Source organism: Hakea prostrata, chromosome 10, assembly GCF_041222555.1.
Source record: "Hakea prostrata isolate BN-2017 chromosome 10, UWA_Hpros_2, whole genome shotgun sequence".
Lineage (NCBI taxonomy): Eukaryota > Viridiplantae > Streptophyta > Magnoliopsida > Proteales > Proteaceae > Hakea > Hakea prostrata.
In genome coordinates this window covers 47,349,335-47,370,342 of record NC_142609.1, presented here as the reverse complement: position 1 = coordinate 47,370,342, position 21,008 = coordinate 47,349,335, and the positions used below count along the sequence as shown (strand labels likewise).

Below are 21,008 nucleotides of genomic sequence, written 5' to 3'. Positions count from 1 at the left end.
TAAGTCATTAAATAAGACATTATTATTGGCTCTTCTATAGAAGCTCTTGATTTACATATCCATTCAAATTGTTTATCTGTTATTAGTGCTATCCAAGGTCTCAAAATCATCTATAGATTAGATGTGCCATAGTTCAATCATAAATATTTGGAGGCTTTGTTGTTTATTTAATATAGTTTCGTTTAGTCATCTTCATAGGGTTGGCAATGGTTTTTATTAATTTTTATTGATTTTTTTGTTAAGGGTGCTCGCAAATTTTCTTTGAATATATCTTGGTGGGAGTTTTCCACCTTTATTTATTATGGATTATTCTCTTTTGAACAAAAATTTTGACTTAACTTTATCATTTAATGTACTGGTTTAACGCTTTTGTGTTTTAACAAAAAGAAAAAAAGAAAAAGAAAAACAAAAAATCTAAGTAAAGTCTCGTAAGTGTGAGTAAATGGTAATTTTGAGGTAAGCCACCGGTAATATTTGCACATAACAAGGTGACTTTAATTTCACCCCCACTTAAAGGAGCCACCTATAAAAAGGCTAAAAGATTCAGTAATGCAATACAAGTATAGTGTGAAACTTCGTAGAATTTAACCTACGAACCTGACTGGAGAAATTCACCAAAATTTCGGTCAGATTTCAACCCACAATTTCAAGGGTATTTTAAGTTATTTTGGTCCCAAAATTTGTGTCTACTACAATTTGATTATAGTAAACACACTGTAATTTATGGTTTTGCCTAAAACATCACATAAATTGGTGTTTTTTATCTGCACATAAACGATTGTATATGAGTAAAACTGAAATTCTATATAAACAATTATATTAAAATAAATATGCACAAAGGCAATAAACATTATTATAAAATATTAGTATACAAATACAATCAAATATATATCTATATATGTGCTAGTACCACCTGTATCATGTCAATATAAAGTACTATGCCTTAGTGGATCCATCTGCTATGACTCCCGTGATTCATTTTTCATGCTAGAAGGCCCAAAGGTTATGGTTATGAACTTTTCTTCCATAATATTTTTAGAGTCACTCCACGATATTTCATGTTGATCATTGCAAACAATGCTATACCCTTAAAAATAAAGTAAAACTTCTTATTATTTATTGAAAATTGAAGTAAAATATGGCAAGAATGCAAGATGTAAGGGAGATAATATATGGGTAGACTTGGAGATGAGAGAAAAATTCAAGAAAATAATTGATTGGAAATGAGTGGAGATTTCGGGCGAAATATCAATTGTATCGTGGATATCTGTGACATTTCGCCAAAAATCGCCAAACTGTCGATTTATTGCGAAATACCGTTGAGATTTCAGGGATTTTTTGTCCCTGTCGGTTTCGCTCTAAAAAACCTATTGCTATTTGCTAAACACAGAACCGGCCGAAATTTAGCGAATCGGCGAGATGTTTTATATGTACAAATATACAACAATGCAAGTGACGACTAACAATATCACAGTGGGGGTGGAGTAAGGCAGCGGAGAACCATGAATGCCCCAGATCGATACGAGCGTTTCGTCGTACCCGAAGGCACCAAGAAGTATATCAATTTCATCTTAACGTCGATTATACGCTTCTTTGCTGATTTGTATGGTTGTTTTCTCTTCGTGCTCTGTTCTAATGCAATCGGCTGTGTTTCCTCTGCAAAAACCAGGGTTTCCTATGAGAGAGACACGAAGATCATAAATGCTGCGTCCTTCACCGTCGAGCGTGAGGATCACACAATCGGCAACATTCTCCGCATGTACTTGTTAATTAATAACTCTATATTCATCTTCTAAGCAGAACAAAATTGAAAAAATTTCGTTGATTTATGATTATGTAAGTAAGGGTTTTTCCCTTTGGTTTCCGTTTTACTGTTCGAGCAGGCAACTACACAGGGACCCTAATGTGCTGTTTGCCGGTTATAAGCTCCCTCATCCGTTGCAGTACAAGATTCTAGTTAGGGTTAGTTCTCTATCTCACTATCGTTTTCATTGCTAGTGAAAAACCAGAATAGTTACTTGCTTGAGCATGTAGGGTTGGCTATGCAAGCATTTGTTTACTCATGTTAGTGTGGTGATCATTATTGGGGCATTTGCCGATTGTTCTTGTTTGTTGGTTTTGCAGATACACACGACTAGCCAGTCGTCTCCCATGCAGGCATATAACCAGGCTATAAATGATCTCGACAAGGAACTCAATCATCTGAAGAGTGTTTTCGAGGTTAGATTCTTCTTCAAGCCTTTTTTTTTAATCGGGAAGTGTTTGGTCGGTTCTGTTGTGTTACAACTTTCTAGACTTATATACTGAAAATTGTGTGCATTTTTAGATAATGAAGTGAGTGCAGAATGGTGCAAAATGTTACATAGAAGAACTTTTTATGGCCATAGAAAGCAGGTTCACAAAGATTTGCTTAAAAATCACTCCCCACCTCCTCCTCTTCCTTTTTCTTTGGATTTCCCTGATTCAATCAAATCGTTCTATCCTGTATTTACAACTTCTTTCTGCACTTCCAGCCGATGTGCTGCAGGGAAGAAGTGGACAAATGTATAATGTGATACCAAGCTAATTAGGAGTTTTTCAAGTCGAGTCGTGGGGTTAAAGTTTGGATTCTTATTAATTTTTCACTTGAGTGTTTGTTGTTAGTAGGAGAATCTTTTTAAGAAAAAATTATGTTATGCTCTTAAGATTCGTCCATGAATTATGATATGAAAGTGATGGTTGCAGGTTGTTTCTTAGTTATTCTAATTGCATTTGGGTTGGTTTTGGTCTAACCTCAGGTATATGAATAATACAGATAGAAGGCCCTGGATCAAACCTAATTTATGATATTACTAATTTCAGTTTTTTCAACTGTGTGTTGTATGGATTTGCAATAGACTTGGGCTCATAGGTTGACCTGGTAGTTTTGAGAGGTCTGTTATGTAAGATGAATCTCTTAAGAAAAGAGTAAAGAATTTTGAAACTAACAGAATGGAAAAAGGTTAGAACTAGAAAATTAGTGGCTAAGCAAAGGCAGTTTAATTCACTGAAAACTTGGGCCAGTGATCTTTCTGATGAGGACTATTAGCAGGTAAAATATGGCAGAAGCAGGAAACTAGAGTTGGGTGGTCTTGTTGATGAGGTTTTATACTCTTATGATCTCTAAGACTTCTTCAATTTGGTTTCTGATTTGTTACAGTGTGGTGCTTGTTATCTTAACCATAGTTGATGATCTATATAAGCAGAGTTCACCTAGGGCATCACACTGAAGAGGAAAATAGGTTCTTTCAGATAGTTCTTGGAGTTCATTCAAAGTGACCCATTGATCTTGTTTGCAATCCTCTGTATGCAAAAGTTGATGTTGAAAAGCTAATAACTTTATTATCCAAATCATAGTGCGGTCCTTCATGCAGCAGTTAGTTTGAACAAGGAAACAACCTCTTTGCGAAACAAGGGTTATGCTCCAAACATAATTTGCCCTTTCTAGAACATCCCCCACCCAAAAAGGGAAAAAAAAAAAAAAAAAAAAAAAGAAAAACAATAATTGGAAGAAAATAGAAAAAACAAGTGCTGTGAGACTTCTCTCTGGATAAAAATCCTCTGCACATTTATCTGCTGAGCATAGCTTTGTAGCAGGAAATAATGACACCTGGAAGATCCAGATTTGATGGTTGGGATTAAAACTCTCATCTAAGTGCAAAGGCCCTAAGGTTGAAATGGATCTAATCATTTCTATCCACAAACCCGATGTGCGACCTCTCCTCTTTGGTTTATTCCATTTCACTTGCTGTTCATGGTTAGAGTAAGTAATAAGATGAAATAATCATCCATAATCCTGAAATCCTCACCATCGTCTTCCGGTCTTCCCTAGTTCTAAAATCAAAACACTGATTTTCTTCTGACTATCAATTCATGTCTTTTTGGATACAAATCTGACGGTCCAGAGATTGTGGCTTTTTTTCAATATTATTTTCACATTTTATTGGAGCTATCCTCTCTCTTTGTTACCATCTTGCTTTCTCCATCAATGAGTCTACTGATCGATGAAGTTGCCTATGAATCACTGGAGGTCACAATGATGATGGGGTTGGGACTTGGGGAGATGATTGCATGAGGGTTAAATAAAGATGGAGATTATGCTATGCCTGGCAACTCTTCTGAAACAGGAAGTGTTGAGAGAGATCTCAGATATGAAGTCTCCTCACAAATTTTGATCAGCTGGGTTTTGTCTGCTTTTCCTCTCCCCCATGGTCTCTTGTTAGCTATTACTTTATTTTCTGATTGGAGATTGATGACAAGGATTTTTTATAATCTTCAGTTGGAGAATAGGGCTTATGATGCTTAGTTCAGATTTTGGGTGCTCAACCCACTTTCTCTGATTCATTACTTGTTCGCAGTCAGTCTACAGCCATGGTTGCAATTATTCTAGGCCACAAGGTCTCTGTTGTCCAACCTGCGCAAGGGCCAATACCCCATACTTGCAGCACGTCCTACCAGCGCATGCCACTTCCCTGAAGCCCAGCCCATGCAGTTGCAAACTTTACCTGTAACAACCCTGGTACCACAGACAAGAAACCCCATTGTGAGAATGGAAGGAAAATGATTTGCAGATCGAGAGATAGGATGAATTTTCTTCTTTGAGAAATGAAAGAGAGGAGCTTTTATAGTTGAATTGGGTTTTTTATGAGCGTGTAGATGATTAGATCCATTTCAACCCTAGGGTCTTTACACTTAGATGAGGGTTTTTATCCATGCACTATGGACAGCATAGAAATGTGCATAGCAGAGGATTTTTACCCCTTGTCTCTTGGAATGACTTTATCATGGAGTTCATGCAGATTTTTTTTTTTTTTTGAAGGTAGCTTGTCTGGGGGGGGGGGGTCCCGGCGGGGGGGGGGCGCCCCCCCCGCCGGGGGGGGGGGTTCATTGCACTACCCATCATTGGCAGTCACAAATATTTGTCACAGCGTGTGGCACAAAATGTGACATTGTTGATATGTTGAATTTAACCCAAACTATATGTTATATTTTGAGTTGCCATGCAAAGATTTTCACTGTAGTTGTCAAGCAGTAGCCTAGACATCTAGGCACGTTGGATGTGTTGTTGGTGTTGCTTTGATTTCGAACCCTTTCCAATGCCTTGAAACACCTAGATGCTGTGACAACTATGGTTAACAGCTGGCTAGTTAGTGTGTCAGGTGAGCTTTGAGATAGATTGATTTTAACTTGGGATGCTTGAAGATTGAGTTGCTGCCAGTTTCATATTTTATGGGAAGCAGCACGCCATATAGATGTTAAAGCTAACAGAAAGTTCCTGGAAGGAGACTCCTGTCTCCTATTTTTTTAGACAGTAGAGGAAAGAGATCACAGAAAATGCTTTAGAATTTCAGTGTGACAGCATTGCTGACATTAAATCACAATGGGAGTAATTCTTTGTACAGGGTGGTATATATACTATCATTCTTTCTTTGTGTCTGCATGTGTGTTGTATTTTCTGGTTGGGCTTTGCTCTGCTGTCTTCTCTTCTTTCTATATTTATGATTAATACGGCATTTCTTCACTATTATACAGAAAATTAGTAGATAATGTTAGGCTGGATCACAAGGGACTTAGTCGCATGCTGCCATGTAGCATCTTTGACAAAGTTTAATTGCTGATTTGGTCTTCAAAAAAACTAGATTACAAATAAAGAACTTGTAGCAGATCACACAATGAAAATGATTGAGATAGCAAAAAGAGGGGGGGGGGAGAAATGATACTATTGGATTGAGTATCCCACTCTCTTTTTGGGTGTCAGAGTGGTTGTGTCTGACAGCCATTAATGGCTAAGAATCAATTTTGTTCTTTTTCTCAAACTCACATGGCTGTTCCAGCCTTTCATTATTTATCTATCTACTTCAAATTAATTACATCAAAGTTTTCTAGAGATAAAATTAAATCCTAATAGAAATTTAATTGATAAATAGATAAAGTATCCTAGAATGGAACCTACTTATTACATGAAGATGACTCTTTCTTGCATGGTAAAGAAACCCTAGATTGTTTCCATTGTCAGAAATTAATTACATAAAATTCCAGACCTATTAGTTGGGAAAATAGATAGTCCTAGAATTTAAAGATCAGTTTAATCTAGGCTCACAAACTAAAAGCTGAATAAGTCCCCATGGAAAGGCAAACTGAGCTCCTAAATTATCTCTAGACAGCTCAATTTATTTAGATAAAATTTTTCATGCAACTAGCCTTCAAACCATCCTCCTTACAGCTGGCTATGGGTCCATCAGATCGGAAAAGCATTCCCAAACGAGGCTTGGCATGGGGCACCTAAGTAGTGGTGATGTAAACAGCATTTTGGGCTTCTCTTCTTCATGTTTTGTTTACAATTACACATGCAAGTTTGCAAATATAATCTGCTTTCTCCTGATGTAATCTGAACTTGAGCTGCTGCTCAATGTGATGCTTCAGTGAACCAAAAAAACTGCCACATCATCAGACCAGGCTACACCTTCACACATCCCCCCCCCCCCCCCCCAAAAAAAAAAAAAAAAAAACTGGAAGAAAAAAATTAGTTGAGTTTTCCACACAGTGGGCTGGTTTGGGTTTGTTCCTGTAGTTACACATGGACCTGTGATCTACATCAATAATTGGGAAATTTTGTCCAGAAACCCTAACTATATGTGGTTTTAAGTGCTTGATTAGTATGCCTTCGTTACCCTTGGGCCTTTCATTTCTTTACATTTGTTACACAGGCATGGCAGTTCGCCAGAAGCACCTGTGTTGACATGACACACTATGGATTTGGGTACAGGGTATGTATGAAATGTGGCCTATGGTGGTCGAATATTGGCTGGGATGAAAGGAAGAAGAGTAGTAGTACAGGAAGGTGAATGATACTCTTCTTGCAGAAGAAGAGTGATCATACTTTTAATTCTCCATTGCGCAGCTGCCTCTCCCGTCACAATTTTTCAGAACAGTTGGAGGTGTAGGTGGGAGCAGAGGGAGCCCTAGACCTCATATCATGTGATCCTTCCTAGAAGAATTACACATTTATTTTAGCTGAATCCCTGTACCCTTTCCCATTCTTGAATACATACTACATATTTTGAAAAAAGGGGTGAACGTGGTGCTGAAGGCTACTGCACAAGCAGAGTCCCGGGGTGGGGGCAATTTTCCTATGCAGCCTTCCCCCAGCATTTTTTGTTAAGACACCGTTTCTAGCTTTGACCACATGCTACCACTGTGGTCCACCAACCATTGCACTACGACCCCCTCTCAATGCAGACCACGTGTTTTAACAAATCCCTGCAAACCTGTACATTAACCCAGCTAAGCATACTTTGTAACTGGCATATTATCAATGGCCATATGAAGATGGTAATCACAATCAGTTTATGAATTTCGGATTGGAGTGCACAACTTTACAGGCATTTGCAAGTAGTAGTTTTAGCTGGTTTGTGGTTTAGAGAGTGCATTGAATCTTGCCAATGTGTTGTGCCTGGTGGTGGGCAGGACAAGATTTGATATCCTGGGGTTAGTTTCAAGTGGTAAGCTTTGTAACTCTAGTTTACCTCTTCAAACTAGCTCAAGGGTTTTGACCTAGAGTTGTTGCATGTGGGATTTTATGATTTCTTTTTTCTAAACTGTACTGCTCTTCATATTTTCAATTCATCAGAACCTTGAGATATAATATCTCATAGGCTACCTGAAGTGAAGTTGTTCTCATTTAGAAAGGTGCCTGTAAGATGAAAATGGGATTCATTCAAGTTGTGCTGTCAAGCCTGTCATGGTAATGTGACAGAATGATGGCAATGAACTTATTTGGTGAAAACAAACAATGAATGATTGTTTGTCGTCATTCATGTTACTGGTGAGGAGTTGAGAATTGGGTTGATCTTGAAGCATATTATTCATGTCAAGTAATAGGATTTGGTGTTAGGTCATGACCAAATGACTTAGCTTACATAATCAATTAGTATATCTTACTGATCAACTTTCTAATTTCGCTCTACTCACATGGTATAAATTTTGTTTTACAGGAAGAAATGATGAAGCACAACAGGGAGTTCTAGGGCATATATAAGACTCAGGCATTCTACTGCCATAAAAATGTTACTTTGCCCTTTAAGTTCCTTCTTTATGCATTTTTTTTGTTGGTGGATGCGCAGTATGACTTGTGTTTGTTTATGCTTCTAGTGATTTCAATGAATTTAGCTTTTGCGATTGCCTTCTGGATTAACTTTTGATGTGGCTTACCACTGAGATTGTTGAGATACGGGTAACTTATATTAATTGCTTCACTTTTGTTAATTACCTCAGTTCTCTCCTCGGCTAAGTAGCAAATCTAATAAGAGATACAATATCATTATCAGGAATAGAATTCCAAATCTCAGAATTCGCTTCTCTTGCATTTGTAGTTCTTTCTGAAGGAGGAGAGAAGTGAGGTAGGCTGAGAACCTTAAATTTATTTGTTGGTAAGATGATTTTTTTTTTTTATTTATTAAAGTAACATAAAAGGGTTTTAAGATGACTTCTTTGATGAAAATACTCCACGTGTTGACCTTCGCTGCACCTGAGAACGCAATTGAGACGATCATATCCTATTACAAAGTGCTCTGTATCCAGCATCCAGCATTTTGCTTTAGTCCAGGACTGTTCAGCGGACCGTTGGATTGAAATTTTGATCTCAACCAGTGATTTTTACGAGTTTTTATTGTTTTCATGCATTTTCATTGTTTTTTTAAATGCTGAAATCATGTATGGTTTACACAAGAAAAAAGTGAATGAAAATGAAAAAGAAAGTTTGTGTGGTGATGTTTTGAGTTTTTTTTTTTTTTTTTTTTTTGAAAAACTTACTATTACTTAATGTGAACAGATACAAAGTTTAGTTGTATCTAATACTACTAATGTCTTCTGATGTTCTACGGATATGGATGCTACATACTTGAGTCACTGTTGGAGTATGGGCTGAGCTGATTAAAATCCTTAATGTTAATATTCTTCATATTACATAATATATTTATCAAAAGCGGGACATAAGTTAATGGCTACTTGTTGTGGGTCGAAGGTGAAAGTAGGTCTCGCACATTCTTTTCATTACACCAAATTTCATCTATTTGTAGGTTTGTTTGTTGTGCTTGATCTATTTCAATTTGTATCGCATGTAGTAGTGCGTCAATCATATTCCCTTTTCCAATTCCTCCTGTACTAATATGTTTTAGTCCTTCCTAGAGTAGTCTCACACTCCATTTGCCGTTTAGTACTGCATTATGTGCCTCTGCACACATGTTTTGATGTTAAAAAGATAAAAAATTGTCCTATCCTTCTAAGAAAATTGTTTTTTCTTCTGATGATTCTCCACGTAAGCTTAAATTTGTGCCAAAGTGTCCATTTGTTTCAAAAATGAAAACCAAACACAAAAAACAAATTGAATGTCACACACGATTTTGATTATTTAAAAATATTAAAAAAAAAACACAAAAAACAAGAAATAAGAACGTTACTACATAATCCCTAAATCCATGATAAACAGAACGATTCCAAATTAGTAATTTCCGAGTTCCAAGCCTGACATTTGAAACCATGGTTTGCTTTTATTAATATTAATGCGCTCTCCTATGCATATTTGAAACGAAAAGAGAAGCTCATTGGAACCAAAAGCCAGAGACGCCCTTCAGAGCGCGACAGTACCATCGGTGATACTACCGAGGTCACGCGAGAAGATACGTTCTCCCACTTCGAGGTGTCACGTGGAAACACAGTTTGATCTGACAAAAATGAAATGAAGAAGACAGTTTACCTACGACAGAACCCTTTTTCTACGTGAGACCAAACCGTTCTTTAACGTTGAAATCATTTTATCATCAACTTAAAATAACTTCAAAAATAAATTTGACTTTCAAATCAACCAAACACTTCCAAATTTTTAAAACAACCGGAGTCTTTAATGACATATGGGAAATAAATAAAACACAGAAAGGTTGTGAAGTCCGAGAGAATCAGAGTTAAAGACTAGAAGGGAGGACACAGGACATTGGAGAATAAAACTGTCAGCGTGAAATAATAGATGGAGACAATAACAAAAGCTTAAGCGAATCAAACAACTTCAACGGCACGGACGTCATTATGGTGATTAGGTAAACTCGTACTCACTTTTCTCTTGTTTTTTTTTCTTTAGGAAAAACTACTTGGAAGTTGTTGGAACGAACTCAAAAGGTTTTGAATGTATCAACGTTCACTTCCAATTTCTCACGTTACAAACACAAGTAGAAAGTTGTTTTCTTTACAATAACCATGGGAGAGGAGTTGATGGAGAAATTCAAATTCCATAGCAGCCTTTTCATTGTTTGTTTGTATAATATATAGTATATTCAAATGCACTAGATAGGTACATGTAATACATTTATTTCAATAAATGAATTAGATATTAGCATGAGAGGGTCTAACCATATAGTGGAGTTTTCACTTTCCCACCATCCTCGTATGAAATGATTTTCTTAACATTAACATTTTTTTTTCCTCTTTTGATTTTTTTAATAAACATTTTTATTCAACAAATATTTGAAAATATAAATTTGAATCAACATAACTGAATCACCAATCACAATCAGCATTCAAAATTGTGGTCACAATTTTCAAAAGGGAAGGTACTCACAATTTTCAAAAGGGAAGTACCCTATCAATTCGAGCTTGGATCCTCTTTATCTGGGTAACAATCTGTGCTTCTCGAGTCTAGATCACTTCTCTATCGGGAGAACATATACTACTTTCCTAACATTTCATCGCCACACAATAGGTGTGTGACCTATGTTTAAGTACTGATAAAATAATTTAGAGATGATACCACAGTAAATCTCATATGGGTCTGTTCTTACAGGGAGGTGATTTGGACTTGTGCCCTTTTCATATTTTTCCACCACACAATAGGAAGTTTACTTGAGGGTCTCACTTTTGATTCATATTGTTTTTTTTTTTGTTGAAAGAAATAGATGAAATCTTACATGATAGAATTACAAATACAATTTGTGGTGAGAGTATTTTTGTTCCTAGATCTATGCAGCTGGTGCATTTCCTTGCAAGATTCTCTGCCCATAATTGAATGTTGTGATCCTAGTAAGGTATAATTCGTGCACCTTTAAGCAAGTCTAAGATTGTAATAATTTGTACAATATATTGTGAATAATGCTTCACTATGATCGGGGGGGAGTATTTGGTCCATCTGTTCGGCATTGCTCCAAATTGTGTGGATCCGTATTTTTTCCTTATACATTTGAATCAATCCCTGGGCCATTCCCTTTAGAGTTGCTTTAGTTTTGATTCATATTGTTAAAATTCAAAACTAGATCCTCCCTCCTAACATATGATGAAAAAAATAGAACAAAGTACATAGTACCCACTATATTTGGGGTGAAATTAATGACCACTCACTATTGTTTCATAAATTACAAGTTTTCCACAATTAACTTTGTTGTTATTTGTTAAAATGAATTATGAAATTATCAAAATATCCTGACTTTTATTTAAAATATTTAAAATTTGAATTTCAAATTATCTAAATAAGAGGATAAGACCCCAAAATGACATTAATCAACGTGTAATTTGCTCAAAAAAATAAAAGAAGAGCATAGACCTCTACTAGATTACTCTATTGGTAAAAGATCTCAACTCAATCAACCTCACCAAAATGTTTCCTTATTATTGATATTATTAAGCATAGTCTTGGAAATCTTCATCATTTTCACTTAATTTTCTAATAATCACACATTAAGGACATAATCATCAAACAATATAAGGAAAATGGAAAACAAACGAATCTATATGGGTATTCTCGTCCTTGGAAAACTAACAAGTACACCAGCACTTATTTATATATATAAATTCGGAAAATTTATTTTCTCGTACTTCCGTAAAAGACAAGAGAAATAAATAACCTAACCCAGAAAATTAATTAAAGAGCTTCATTTCAACTCCTTTTTACTTAAACGAGAAAGAGCTGGAGCACGCGTTACCCGCATTTGCCTTTATTTCTCCCACTTCTTCTTCTCCATCTCTCTCTAACGATCCCATCTCACTTCTGTAAAACACAAATAAAGCTTCTTTTTGCTTCCTTGAAGCAAGAAGATTAAGCAGAAGAACTGAAGAAGGAGAGATAATGGCCTCAACTAGAAGATTGAAATGGCATCAACCACCGCCTCCAACACCAAGAATCCTGCAATTACCTAGACGACCTCGCCGGAAAGCAACTAAACAGGTTGTTTCTAGCAAATCACAAGTGGTTAAGGAAACTGAATCTCGTCGGAACCATAGAGGGAAGCTAGAGAGTTTGCTTGATCAAGAAAGGTCTTTTTCTCGTACTGTTCCGATTGTTCTGTTGAGCACTGAGGAATGTGAGAGGAGAGAAAGGGTTGAGGATTTCGACAACGAGTTTGGAGGTAAAGGAGGGGATTCTGGAGATGATAAATGGAGGTTTCAAGCTGAGATTCTTCGAGCTGAGTGTCATTTTCTCCGGATGGAGAGGGAGATTGCTTTGAAGAAGTTGGAGAAAAATAGAGCACAGATGGAGAGGACTCTTCGTTCTGCAGTAGAGACACTGATTTCTGTTTGTTCTTTGCTGATTTCTTCTCTTTAGTTTTTGGTATTTACTTTCGAATGGATGATGATATTTTGATTTCCTTGTTTACTTACAGGGAAGAAGGAAGATCAATGAAGGGAAGAACGTCGGTGTAGTGTTGGAGGAAGAGATCGAACATCTAGAAGAGAAACTGAAACAGCTGAAAAGGAGCTCAGGAATCAAGGATTTCGATATTCGTAAGTGTTATAATTTTGATAAGCAAGCAGTGTCTCTCCAAAAACGATTAGACAGGCTTGGAGGAATACCGGAAGACGAACGCGTGGAGGAGATTCGAGAAATGGCAGAGCAAAGCTTAGCGATCACTACAAACTGTAGATCCGATGATACCTTCCTTTCATCAGATCGTAAAACTCGATTTGCAGATGTAAGAAACTTCTATCTTCTTCCTTCAAAAAGATTCTTCCGTTTTCTGATTCTTTCTCTAGCTTGGTTCCAAATTAATTAATAATTTAGGACTAGTTTGTACTTGATTTTTTTGATCAGTTTGTGATTCTGTTTAGAGACTTGTTCTTATTCGTTCTGCTGCTGTCTCTGATTCGATTTCCATAACTGGTCAAACGAGAAATAAATTAACAAATTTAAAATTCAAGAAACTGAAGTTACTGAGATCTGCAGGTGGAGAATCTTCGAAGAAAAATGGAAGGATTGTCAAAGGGGATGTTGGAAAGGATGGAAGAGGAGTACAAATCCATGCTGTTACCTACTGCAACTAATTCGACTTCCAGTTCTGCTTCCACTTCCAGGAGAATCGAATTCCCTGATTCGATGTCTTTCTCTTCGTCATCTTCTTCCTTCGATTCTACTGTTATACCAGCACTCCCACATGGTTCTCGGGTGAGTTTCCTTTTCTCTTCTTCTGTTACTGTTCTTTTTTTTTTAAAACTTCAGACACTGCCCAGAACAACGTTCAAATTTGATCGAACAATGCTAATACACGTGGCAAAAGTTGTCATAGTAGAGTTTAAATGTGGGACCTGCTAACAACGTAATGGATTCAGGAAGGGCCCACCAACTCCGACTTTCCCAACTAGATGAGTCCCAGTTTCCCATGGCCGCTAGCGGGATTCCCGCCTCCCGGTTCCTGATAGTATATTTCAAAAATGCCCTTGGATAACTAACCTCAAAATCAAAATGACTCCCTGTATCCCCACCTATCATATTGTTAAATTACATTTACATCCTTCGTATTTATATATTATTACGTTTATAGTCCTTGAAAACTTTTTTTTATGAAAATATTTTGAATTATTAACACTATTCCTATTCTTAGAATAATAGGATTAAATAATAAATTAGCATGTATTGTATTTTTAAAATTTTCAATATTATTTTTCTTTATTTTAAAGTCTAGAAAAGAAAAAAAAATTGTTAAAAGTTTTCTATCTTTATTAAAATTTGTTTCTAAGTTTTTTCGTCCTTTAATCTCGTTTTGCACCAATTTATTTATTTTTAAGTAATTTTTCAAAAGTTCTCTTAATAAATATTAGAGATTTTTACATATGACTCATCTTAGTGGACCATAAATTAATGTTGGGTCTTCTTAGTGTAATATATTATTATGGATCTTAATCAAACTAATACAGTTAGTTGCCATTGAATGTATTTAAATTTCAAACTTGGAGGACAAAATACCTCTCGTTTATTTATTTAATATAATATATTATGACTAAAATGTCCTTTAACTATTCATGATATATATTTTTTTAAACTACATATTAACTAACGCTTAATGACTAAAAAAAGTGTTAATTTATATGAAGTTTTTAAATATATATATATATATATATATTGTGAATAGTTAAAGGGCATTTTGGTCTAATAAATTGTATTAAATAACTTTAGGGGTATTTTTCGTCTTTTTAAGTTTGAAAAACTTAAATATAGTTAATGGTGGTGTAAGTTTGATTAGGACCCATATGTAATATATTACACTAATGGGATTCAATATTAATTTATGGTCTACTAAGGGGACTCATTTATGAAAATCTCTAAAAGTTGTTCAGCCTATATATTGATATGATTTTATGTATATTGTTATTATTTTTTAAAAATTATATCAAGACTTACTGAGGGTAAATAACTAAATATAATTTATATATATATATATATATATATATATATATATATATATATATATATATATATATATTTTAATTAATGGTGTTTGACACAATAAAATTTTTATAATAATTTTATTATTATTTTTTACCAACGGGGTTGGTCCAAGTGGTAAGCAGCTTGTTCGCATAAGCAAGGTTCCAGTATCGAATCCTTGGATGCAAAATATCCCAGCTTGAAGACTCACCCACCACAGCCAGTGTGCGACCCGAGTGTTTATAAAAACCGAGGTTGGCAAACCCAAAAAAAATAAATAAATTTAGGAACGTAAACAAAATCGTTTGCAAACACAAGGGAGGGAGGGAGGTGTAAATTTGCTCTTACCGTTACACAGCATTAAATTTGAAAATTTTGGGGACCAGGGGACGACGAACACAGTCTGCTCAGGCAGTTGCAAGTCTATCGTCCGGAAGATAGTGGAGCAGGTGAGGGCAGAGACGGAACAGTGGTCCCAAATGCAAGAGATGTTGGGTCAGGTCAGAGAGGAAATGGAAGAATTGCAGGCTTCCAGGGAGTTCTGGGAAGATCGAGCTTTACACTTCGAGGATCGCATCCGTTCCCTCCGTTCCTCTGTAAGTTTGAATCTTGTGCTTTGTTTTAGTCTGTTTTGAAAATTTATAATTTGTAATTATTGTATCATTAGGCGCATGAGTGGAAACAGAAAGCTTTGTCTTCAGAGAACATGGTAAGTGAAATGCAAAAACAGGTAACTGAGCTCCGTGTTGAGGTTGAAAGGCTTAGGAATGAACAACAACAACAACAGCAGAAGGAACAGTCAAGAACAAGGGGCTTGCCACCATTACACCGAGAATCACAGAAGGAGGAGAAGGAGAAGCGGGTGTTGATTTGTCGTCTCAAGGAAAATCACCATATGGGTAGCTGCAATGTGGGTAAGAAGGTTGAAAGCCTAGATGATGCAAAGAGAAGAGCAGCTGCTAAGCATTCTCCATTACGGGATGTAGGGATGAATTCATCGCCATTAAATAAGCAAAGCAGCAGACTTGTCACGTTGGCAAAGCGTTCTCCTTTACGGGATATTGGGAATTCATCGCCATTAAACAAGCAAAGCAGCAAAGCAGTTTTCCCTTTATACTACCGTGAACCTTCTTCGCATTCACAGGGAAGCCCTTGAAGGTGAAAACTTCGAAGGCTTCCAATTGCAGAGATGGCATTGAAGGACAAAGCCATTAACAGTTGAAATTGAAAGAGAGATGCTGCCTTGTCATCTCTGTTTTTCCACTTAGAAAAGCATTTCTTTCCATGAAGAACACATCCATTATCACACAAACGTGTATATAAAGTTCTAATGGTGACTGAGTAAGCTCACGGAATTTGGTTTTCAAACCATATGGTTACATATTCGACCTGCTTCTTAAAATAAGATCCTCATTTTTAGTAATTTAGGTAAAACGATGATTAATAGTGGGAGAGTGCTAAATACGAAAATGGTCATTGTGCTAAATATGAAATTGATCATGATCACCTGTATTCATATAAGCTAACCATGTAAGTTGGAAAAATTCCTCCGGGCAGGTAAGGGCCTGTTTGGTTACGTGAATCCAGAGATTTGATTCACAAATGGGAGATTTTTAACTGTTTGGTTGTGGTGAATCCCTAGATTCATGAAATCTAGAGATTCACATTTTTACACTAAAAACGTGAATATGTAGATTTATGGGTATGAGGTGAAATCCAAAGATTTCACCCATACTATCAAAGCGTTAAACATTTAAACCATAATTCAATAAATAAATTTTTAGGATAAATCTAGAAATTTCATTCAAAAAATTGAAACTAACCAAACAGTTAATTTTATGAACCATGACTCTAGAGATTTGAAGTCTGTAGATTTGAAATCTCTAAATTTTTTGAAATCTACAGACTCAAGTAACCAAACAGGCCCTAAAGGATCTGAACTTCTCCACCAAAAACGAAAGAGTGGTCAATCAAATTTTACCATATTCATTATTTATTTATTTGGTTTAAAAGTAAATTGTATTAAGAAAGAGAAAAGCATTGAGGACCGTATAAAACAACGGAATTAAAAGGCTATTTTAGAATTTTCAAATTTAAAATTAAGCTTTTAATCTTAGGCTTTTATTTGGTATAACGAGTACACTGTTGTGCACAGCAGAGAGATGTTTATAATAGATGATTTTTTTTCTGTACAGTATTGTGAACATGTCCATCCCCGACTTGCATAATCCCATAATAAATAAGATCTCTTGCCTGTAATAAACTTTTACGAGATTCACGCTTGGGTCTCTCCAATAACATCTAACCATAGAGGTATGCTGAATTCCATATTTTAGATTAACAAGAGGTATAGAAGAATATATTGGTCACCATAACATAGAAAATAGAAGGTCGTCATTTATATTTGGTACTCTTCAGACATAAATTTCAAATATAGATTGTTTTTAAAATTTTTGTAAAGTCGCTTTAATATCAAATGTAACATGTACAAACTAAACCATACAGAAATAAAAAAAAATAAAAAATTGTATTTAATTTGTAACAGGGTAAGAAAAAACAAATTTCCCCTCATTTTATTTATTTTTGGTTCATTTAATAAATAATAATGGCACTGGCCGGGTAAAGAAAATTGAATTTATCAACTGACCGATCAAAGTTTTTCCATATTTGTTTCAGTGGCTGGATAGAAACTAGGAAGACAAAGGTCTCGGGTTTTTTTTGTGTGTGGAGAATATATCTGTAGTTGTTTTTGTCAAGTTGTTCAAATCATGGCTTAAAGTGTCTCTTCATACGATACCATAAATACTAGTGGACTCTATCCAAATTGGATATAGTTGACATGGAGTGTGGATTACCTCTCTTGACGTATGTGTTACAATTACAAATTTTGTGGGGCCCACAAGTGAAAACTAATAAAGAGTTAAAAAAAAATCATATCATCTTAATCCTGTAAACCTCCTGTAATTTGTAGATTCACATCCTCTGTAATTCCTTTTTCTACAATTCCATGCAATTCCCTCGTAGGATTTTGCCATGTGGCATTTAAGTAATCCAAAGGTTACCCAACAAACTAGAGTTTAAATAAAATTCAAATTTATTTTAAATTGGATAACCATTGAATTACTTAAATGCCATATGACACAATCCTATGAGGGAATTACAGGGAATTGTAAGGAAAGGAATTACAAAGGATGTGAATCCGTAATTTGTGGTCAATAACTTTTGGAATAAACTATCTAAGGGCCTGTTTGGTTACATGAATCCAGAGATTTCAAATCTTTGGATTCATGAATCTGAGAATTATACCCGCTTGGTTGTAAAAATCTCTAGATTCATGAAATCTAGAGATTCATCTTTTTACACTAAAAATGTGAATCTGTAAATTTATGGGTAAGGGGTGAAATCCAGAGATTTCAAAAAAAACTATACATTTGCACATTCACAAAAATCACGTCGATCAAATAGTTTTTTTAGGATGAATCCACAGATTTCATTCCACAACCAAACATCTAATTTTATAAATTATAACTCCATAGATTTGAAATTTATAGATTTGAAATATCTAGATATTTGAAATTTCCAGACTCATGTAACCAAACAAGCCCTAAATTCATTTTTTGTTTGTGAAAGTGCCTTTGGCTGTTTGGCACAATAGCGGCAGAGTCTGGATCACCTCTTCGTCAAGGGAGAATATATGCTCCCTGACGCTTTTGAACTACACATATTAGTGTGGCCCACTTAGTTAATATTAAAAAAAAATAATAAAAGCAAAATCTTAGTAGACCCCACCCCAAGGGTCAGGAGAGCATATTGTTTTTCCGAGAGCTAATCTGGACTCATAGTGGCAACCCTCTGTATGTATGTAGATAATATGATCAAGGAAGTCTTAAGTTTGTGTCCGAATCAACAACCCTAATGGTTTGTGCTTCACCGAACGCATGCCAACCACAAATACAAAGCCACAAGATGTCTCCGTAGATCCCACATTTCTTAATTTTTTATTTATTTATAAGTCTCACCTGATTTTGTGGTTGAAAAGTGTAAATGGATAACAAAAGTCAAGAGAAATGATCCAAATTCATCAAAAGTATAAAACTTTGTCTGTTCCACGGGTCTTCCCTATGGGCCCATCCCTAATGATTGGTTCGACCTTGATTCAAAATGCGTGCGGCATTGATGGACGACATTTTACGCCTCGTGCTTGACATGGTTCAAACGGCAGATGCGCAACGTCTATCATCGAGTGCGAATATAGGAATCGAGATGGCGCTCGTGCTTTCGTTGCATGCTGACACCCACGAGGCCACAACAACAATTATGTTAGCGTCACTCTTGCAATTTTCGCATTCAAATGAAATCTCACATTTTGCGATTCTGAACTTCTTCTGCTAAATTTAGTATCAGATCAGTATATTATGTTTGGTGGAAAAATTCATGGGAGGCGGAAACCAGGTATAAAAATAGTCGGAAGCGAAAGAGAGAAATTCTTATTTCCTCTACATTTGTGATTCATTAATAACTTCGCGGTGGAGACGACGGAGTTTCGGCGCTTCCTGCCAATAACGTTGGGGATCCAGCCTCTGATCTGCTATTCAGGGCAGGGATACGAGGTAGTAGATCGATCAACATGGAATAATCATTTGGAGTCGTAAATTTAGTTCAATTCGATTGGTAACTTTTAACAAAATTGATCCAACTTTTGTTTTGATCTTATTATACGTTGTAGGCTGGACCCGAAATCTGACAGGCGCCGATAATTTTCTTCAAGTTTGAAGACGACATTTGGATTTTGAAGAAAATCATAAATTTTGTAAAGTATAGGGTTTAAAAGATGGGTGTTATCTCAAGGAACGTTGTGCCAGTCTGTGGCAGCCTCTGTTTCTTCTGCCCAGGGATGCGTCCGAGGTCTAGGCAGCCGGTGAAGAGGTACAAGAAGCTGATCGGAGATATTTTTCCTCGTTCGCAGGTCTGGCATTTGATTCCTCTGTTGAATTTCCCTTCGCAAATTTCATCAGAATTATGATGCTTCTTGTGTTTTCTCCCAAAATTCTGATATGATTGTCTTCCACGTTCAATGGTATTATTTTGATCTGGTAGCTCCGAATTATTATGTCTTAGAATCTCCGTCTCTCTTCATTTCTTTCTGAATCTTGAAGGAATTCTCTAATGATGCACTCTATGATAGTGCATCTCCCAGCGCTTTTGAGACTTATTAGAATTTAGAAGTTTCACTGGAGTCACCAGTGATCGAGTGTAAATAAAGAAATGAAGATGTTGTAAATATTAATAGAAACTTGCGCTTGATAGAGATACAAAACTCAAAATTAAAATAAATTAACTTACAAAGAAATGAAGAAAGGTACTGCACAAACCGAATCTCCTTAAGATGATTAGTTCTTGCCTACGGTGCTTAGCAAATTGATGAACTTCACCTCTTAAGATACTACTCTTTGAACCAATTTGAGTAGCACTCCAACACATTGGACTCAATTGAACTTGATAGAACTCACCACACTTAGAAACTAAACTCGGAATTTTGAGGAGAAGAAATGCCAACTTCAAAAGTCACTCTATTTCCCACAAGTCTCTCATCCTATTTATAAGGGATGAAAAGACACAAATGAACCAATGTGTCCATTTGAAACAATGTGCCTCTTTGAAATGATATGTCTTATGAGTGGAAAGACACTTGAATCAATGTATCCTTTTGAAACAACATGTATATTCCAATCAACGTACCCATTGAGGAAGAGGCATATTGAACCAAGGCAATTGTTTGATTATAGTAATTATTATTTTCTTAAAATCAAACCATTAATACAACAATCCCCCACATTTAAGAAAATGACTCAAAGAAATCTAAATGTGGTGATAGAAGAACAATGCATCAAGATAGGTAGCTTTCGCTTTGAACCTTCTTTAGTGACAACCTATTGGAATCTCTTAACTAGTTGATAGACTGAGCCTTGAATCGTCAGTTGTTTATGTAAAACTAAACAATAAATCTCACACACAGCTCTCCCAACTCTGTACTTGTTCTCGGTTGTGTTCATTCTCTTAGCCCTGAACTTCTTGGGATTCAAGCGTGGTTTAGAAAATCTTCCCTTTAAAAATTTTCATAGAGTCGGACAGCTCTTCACGCATGTAGAGCATTCTTATGAAAAATATCCTACAATACTTTACTTAATGTTCCAAATTATTTGGTCATGAAGCCATAGGAATCATTAAACCCATAACGTACCGTAAACCATTATAGGTAGCACTGGTGCATCTTAAGAATGAAAAACAATGCTCAAACTAGACCATGGGA

At 35.8% G+C, this 21,008-nt stretch overlaps 3 protein-coding genes across 4 annotated transcripts in view; all 3 read left to right on the top strand.

Moving 5' to 3' along the window:
• The first annotated feature begins 1,446 nt into the window (after positions 1 to 1,446).
• NRPB11 (DNA-directed RNA polymerase, RBP11-like protein) lies at positions 1,447 to 8,358 on the top strand. Its single transcript, XM_089138203.1, has 5 exons — positions 1,447 to 1,555; positions 1,670 to 1,759; positions 1,884 to 1,962; positions 2,125 to 2,220; positions 8,013 to 8,358. The coding sequence occupies exons 1-5, from the start codon at positions 1,503 to 1,505 to the stop codon at positions 8,043 to 8,045; spliced, it is 351 nt and encodes a 116-aa protein (XP_088994329.1). The 5' UTR covers positions 1,447 to 1,502; the 3' UTR covers positions 8,046 to 8,358.
• A 3,582-nt stretch (positions 8,359 to 11,940) lies between these two features.
• On the top strand, positions 11,941 to 16,127 carry LOC149003540 (myosin-like protein). 2 transcript variants are annotated; one of them, XM_089138976.1, is made up of 5 exons: positions 11,941 to 12,553; positions 12,660 to 12,968; positions 13,220 to 13,438; positions 15,085 to 15,294; positions 15,366 to 16,127. In XM_089138976.1, exons 1-5 carry the CDS (start codon positions 12,125 to 12,127, stop codon positions 15,852 to 15,854), a joined length of 1,656 nt encoding a protein of 551 aa, XP_088995102.1. In that variant the 5' UTR covers positions 11,941 to 12,124; the 3' UTR covers positions 15,855 to 16,127. The 2 variants fall into 2 exon arrangements, with proteins under 2 accessions (XP_088995102.1, XP_088995101.1); XM_089138975.1 differs by having other exon boundaries at positions 11,941 to 12,571; positions 15,366 to 16,126.
• Positions 16,128 to 18,903: 2,776 nt separating this feature from the next.
• LOC149003539 (protein SEMI-ROLLED LEAF 2-like) overlaps positions 18,904 to 21,008 on the top strand; it is a 74,060-nt gene continuing 71,955 nt past the window's right edge. The window contains exons 1-2 of the mRNA XM_089138360.1: positions 18,904 to 19,308; positions 19,425 to 19,664. Coding sequence (XP_088994486.1) covers positions 19,530 to 19,664 — 135 coding nt within the window. The 5' untranslated portion in view covers positions 18,904 to 19,308; positions 19,425 to 19,529. The remainder of the gene's footprint in view (positions 19,309 to 19,424; positions 19,665 to 21,008) is intronic.

What these genes read in the sequence shown, in the direction of transcription:
- NRPB11 (XM_089138203.1), top strand. Translation starts at nt 1,503, where the DNA reads ATGAATGCCCCAGATCGATACGAGCGTTTCGTCGTACCCGAAGGCACC. An exon ending in ATCGGCAACATTCTCCGCAT is followed by an intron (nt 1,760 to 1,883) that starts GTACTTGTTAAT and finishes CTGTTCGAGCAG; the next exon opens with GCAACTACACAGGGACCCTA. An exon ending in AGTACAAGATTCTAGTTAGG is followed by an intron (nt 1,963 to 2,124) that starts GTTAGTTCTCTA and finishes TTGGTTTTGCAG; the next exon opens with ATACACACGACTAGCCAGTC.
- LOC149003540 (XM_089138975.1), top strand. Translation starts at nt 12,125, where the DNA reads ATGGCCTCAACTAGAAGATTGAAATGGCATCAACCACCGCCTCCAACA. An exon ending in CAGTAGAGACACTGATTTCT is followed by an intron (nt 12,572 to 12,659) that starts GTTTGTTCTTTG and finishes GTTTACTTACAG; the next exon opens with GGAAGAAGGAAGATCAATGA. An exon ending in CACTCCCACATGGTTCTCGG is followed by an intron (nt 13,439 to 15,084) that starts GTGAGTTTCCTT and finishes TTTGGGGACCAG; the next exon opens with GGGACGACGAACACAGTCTG.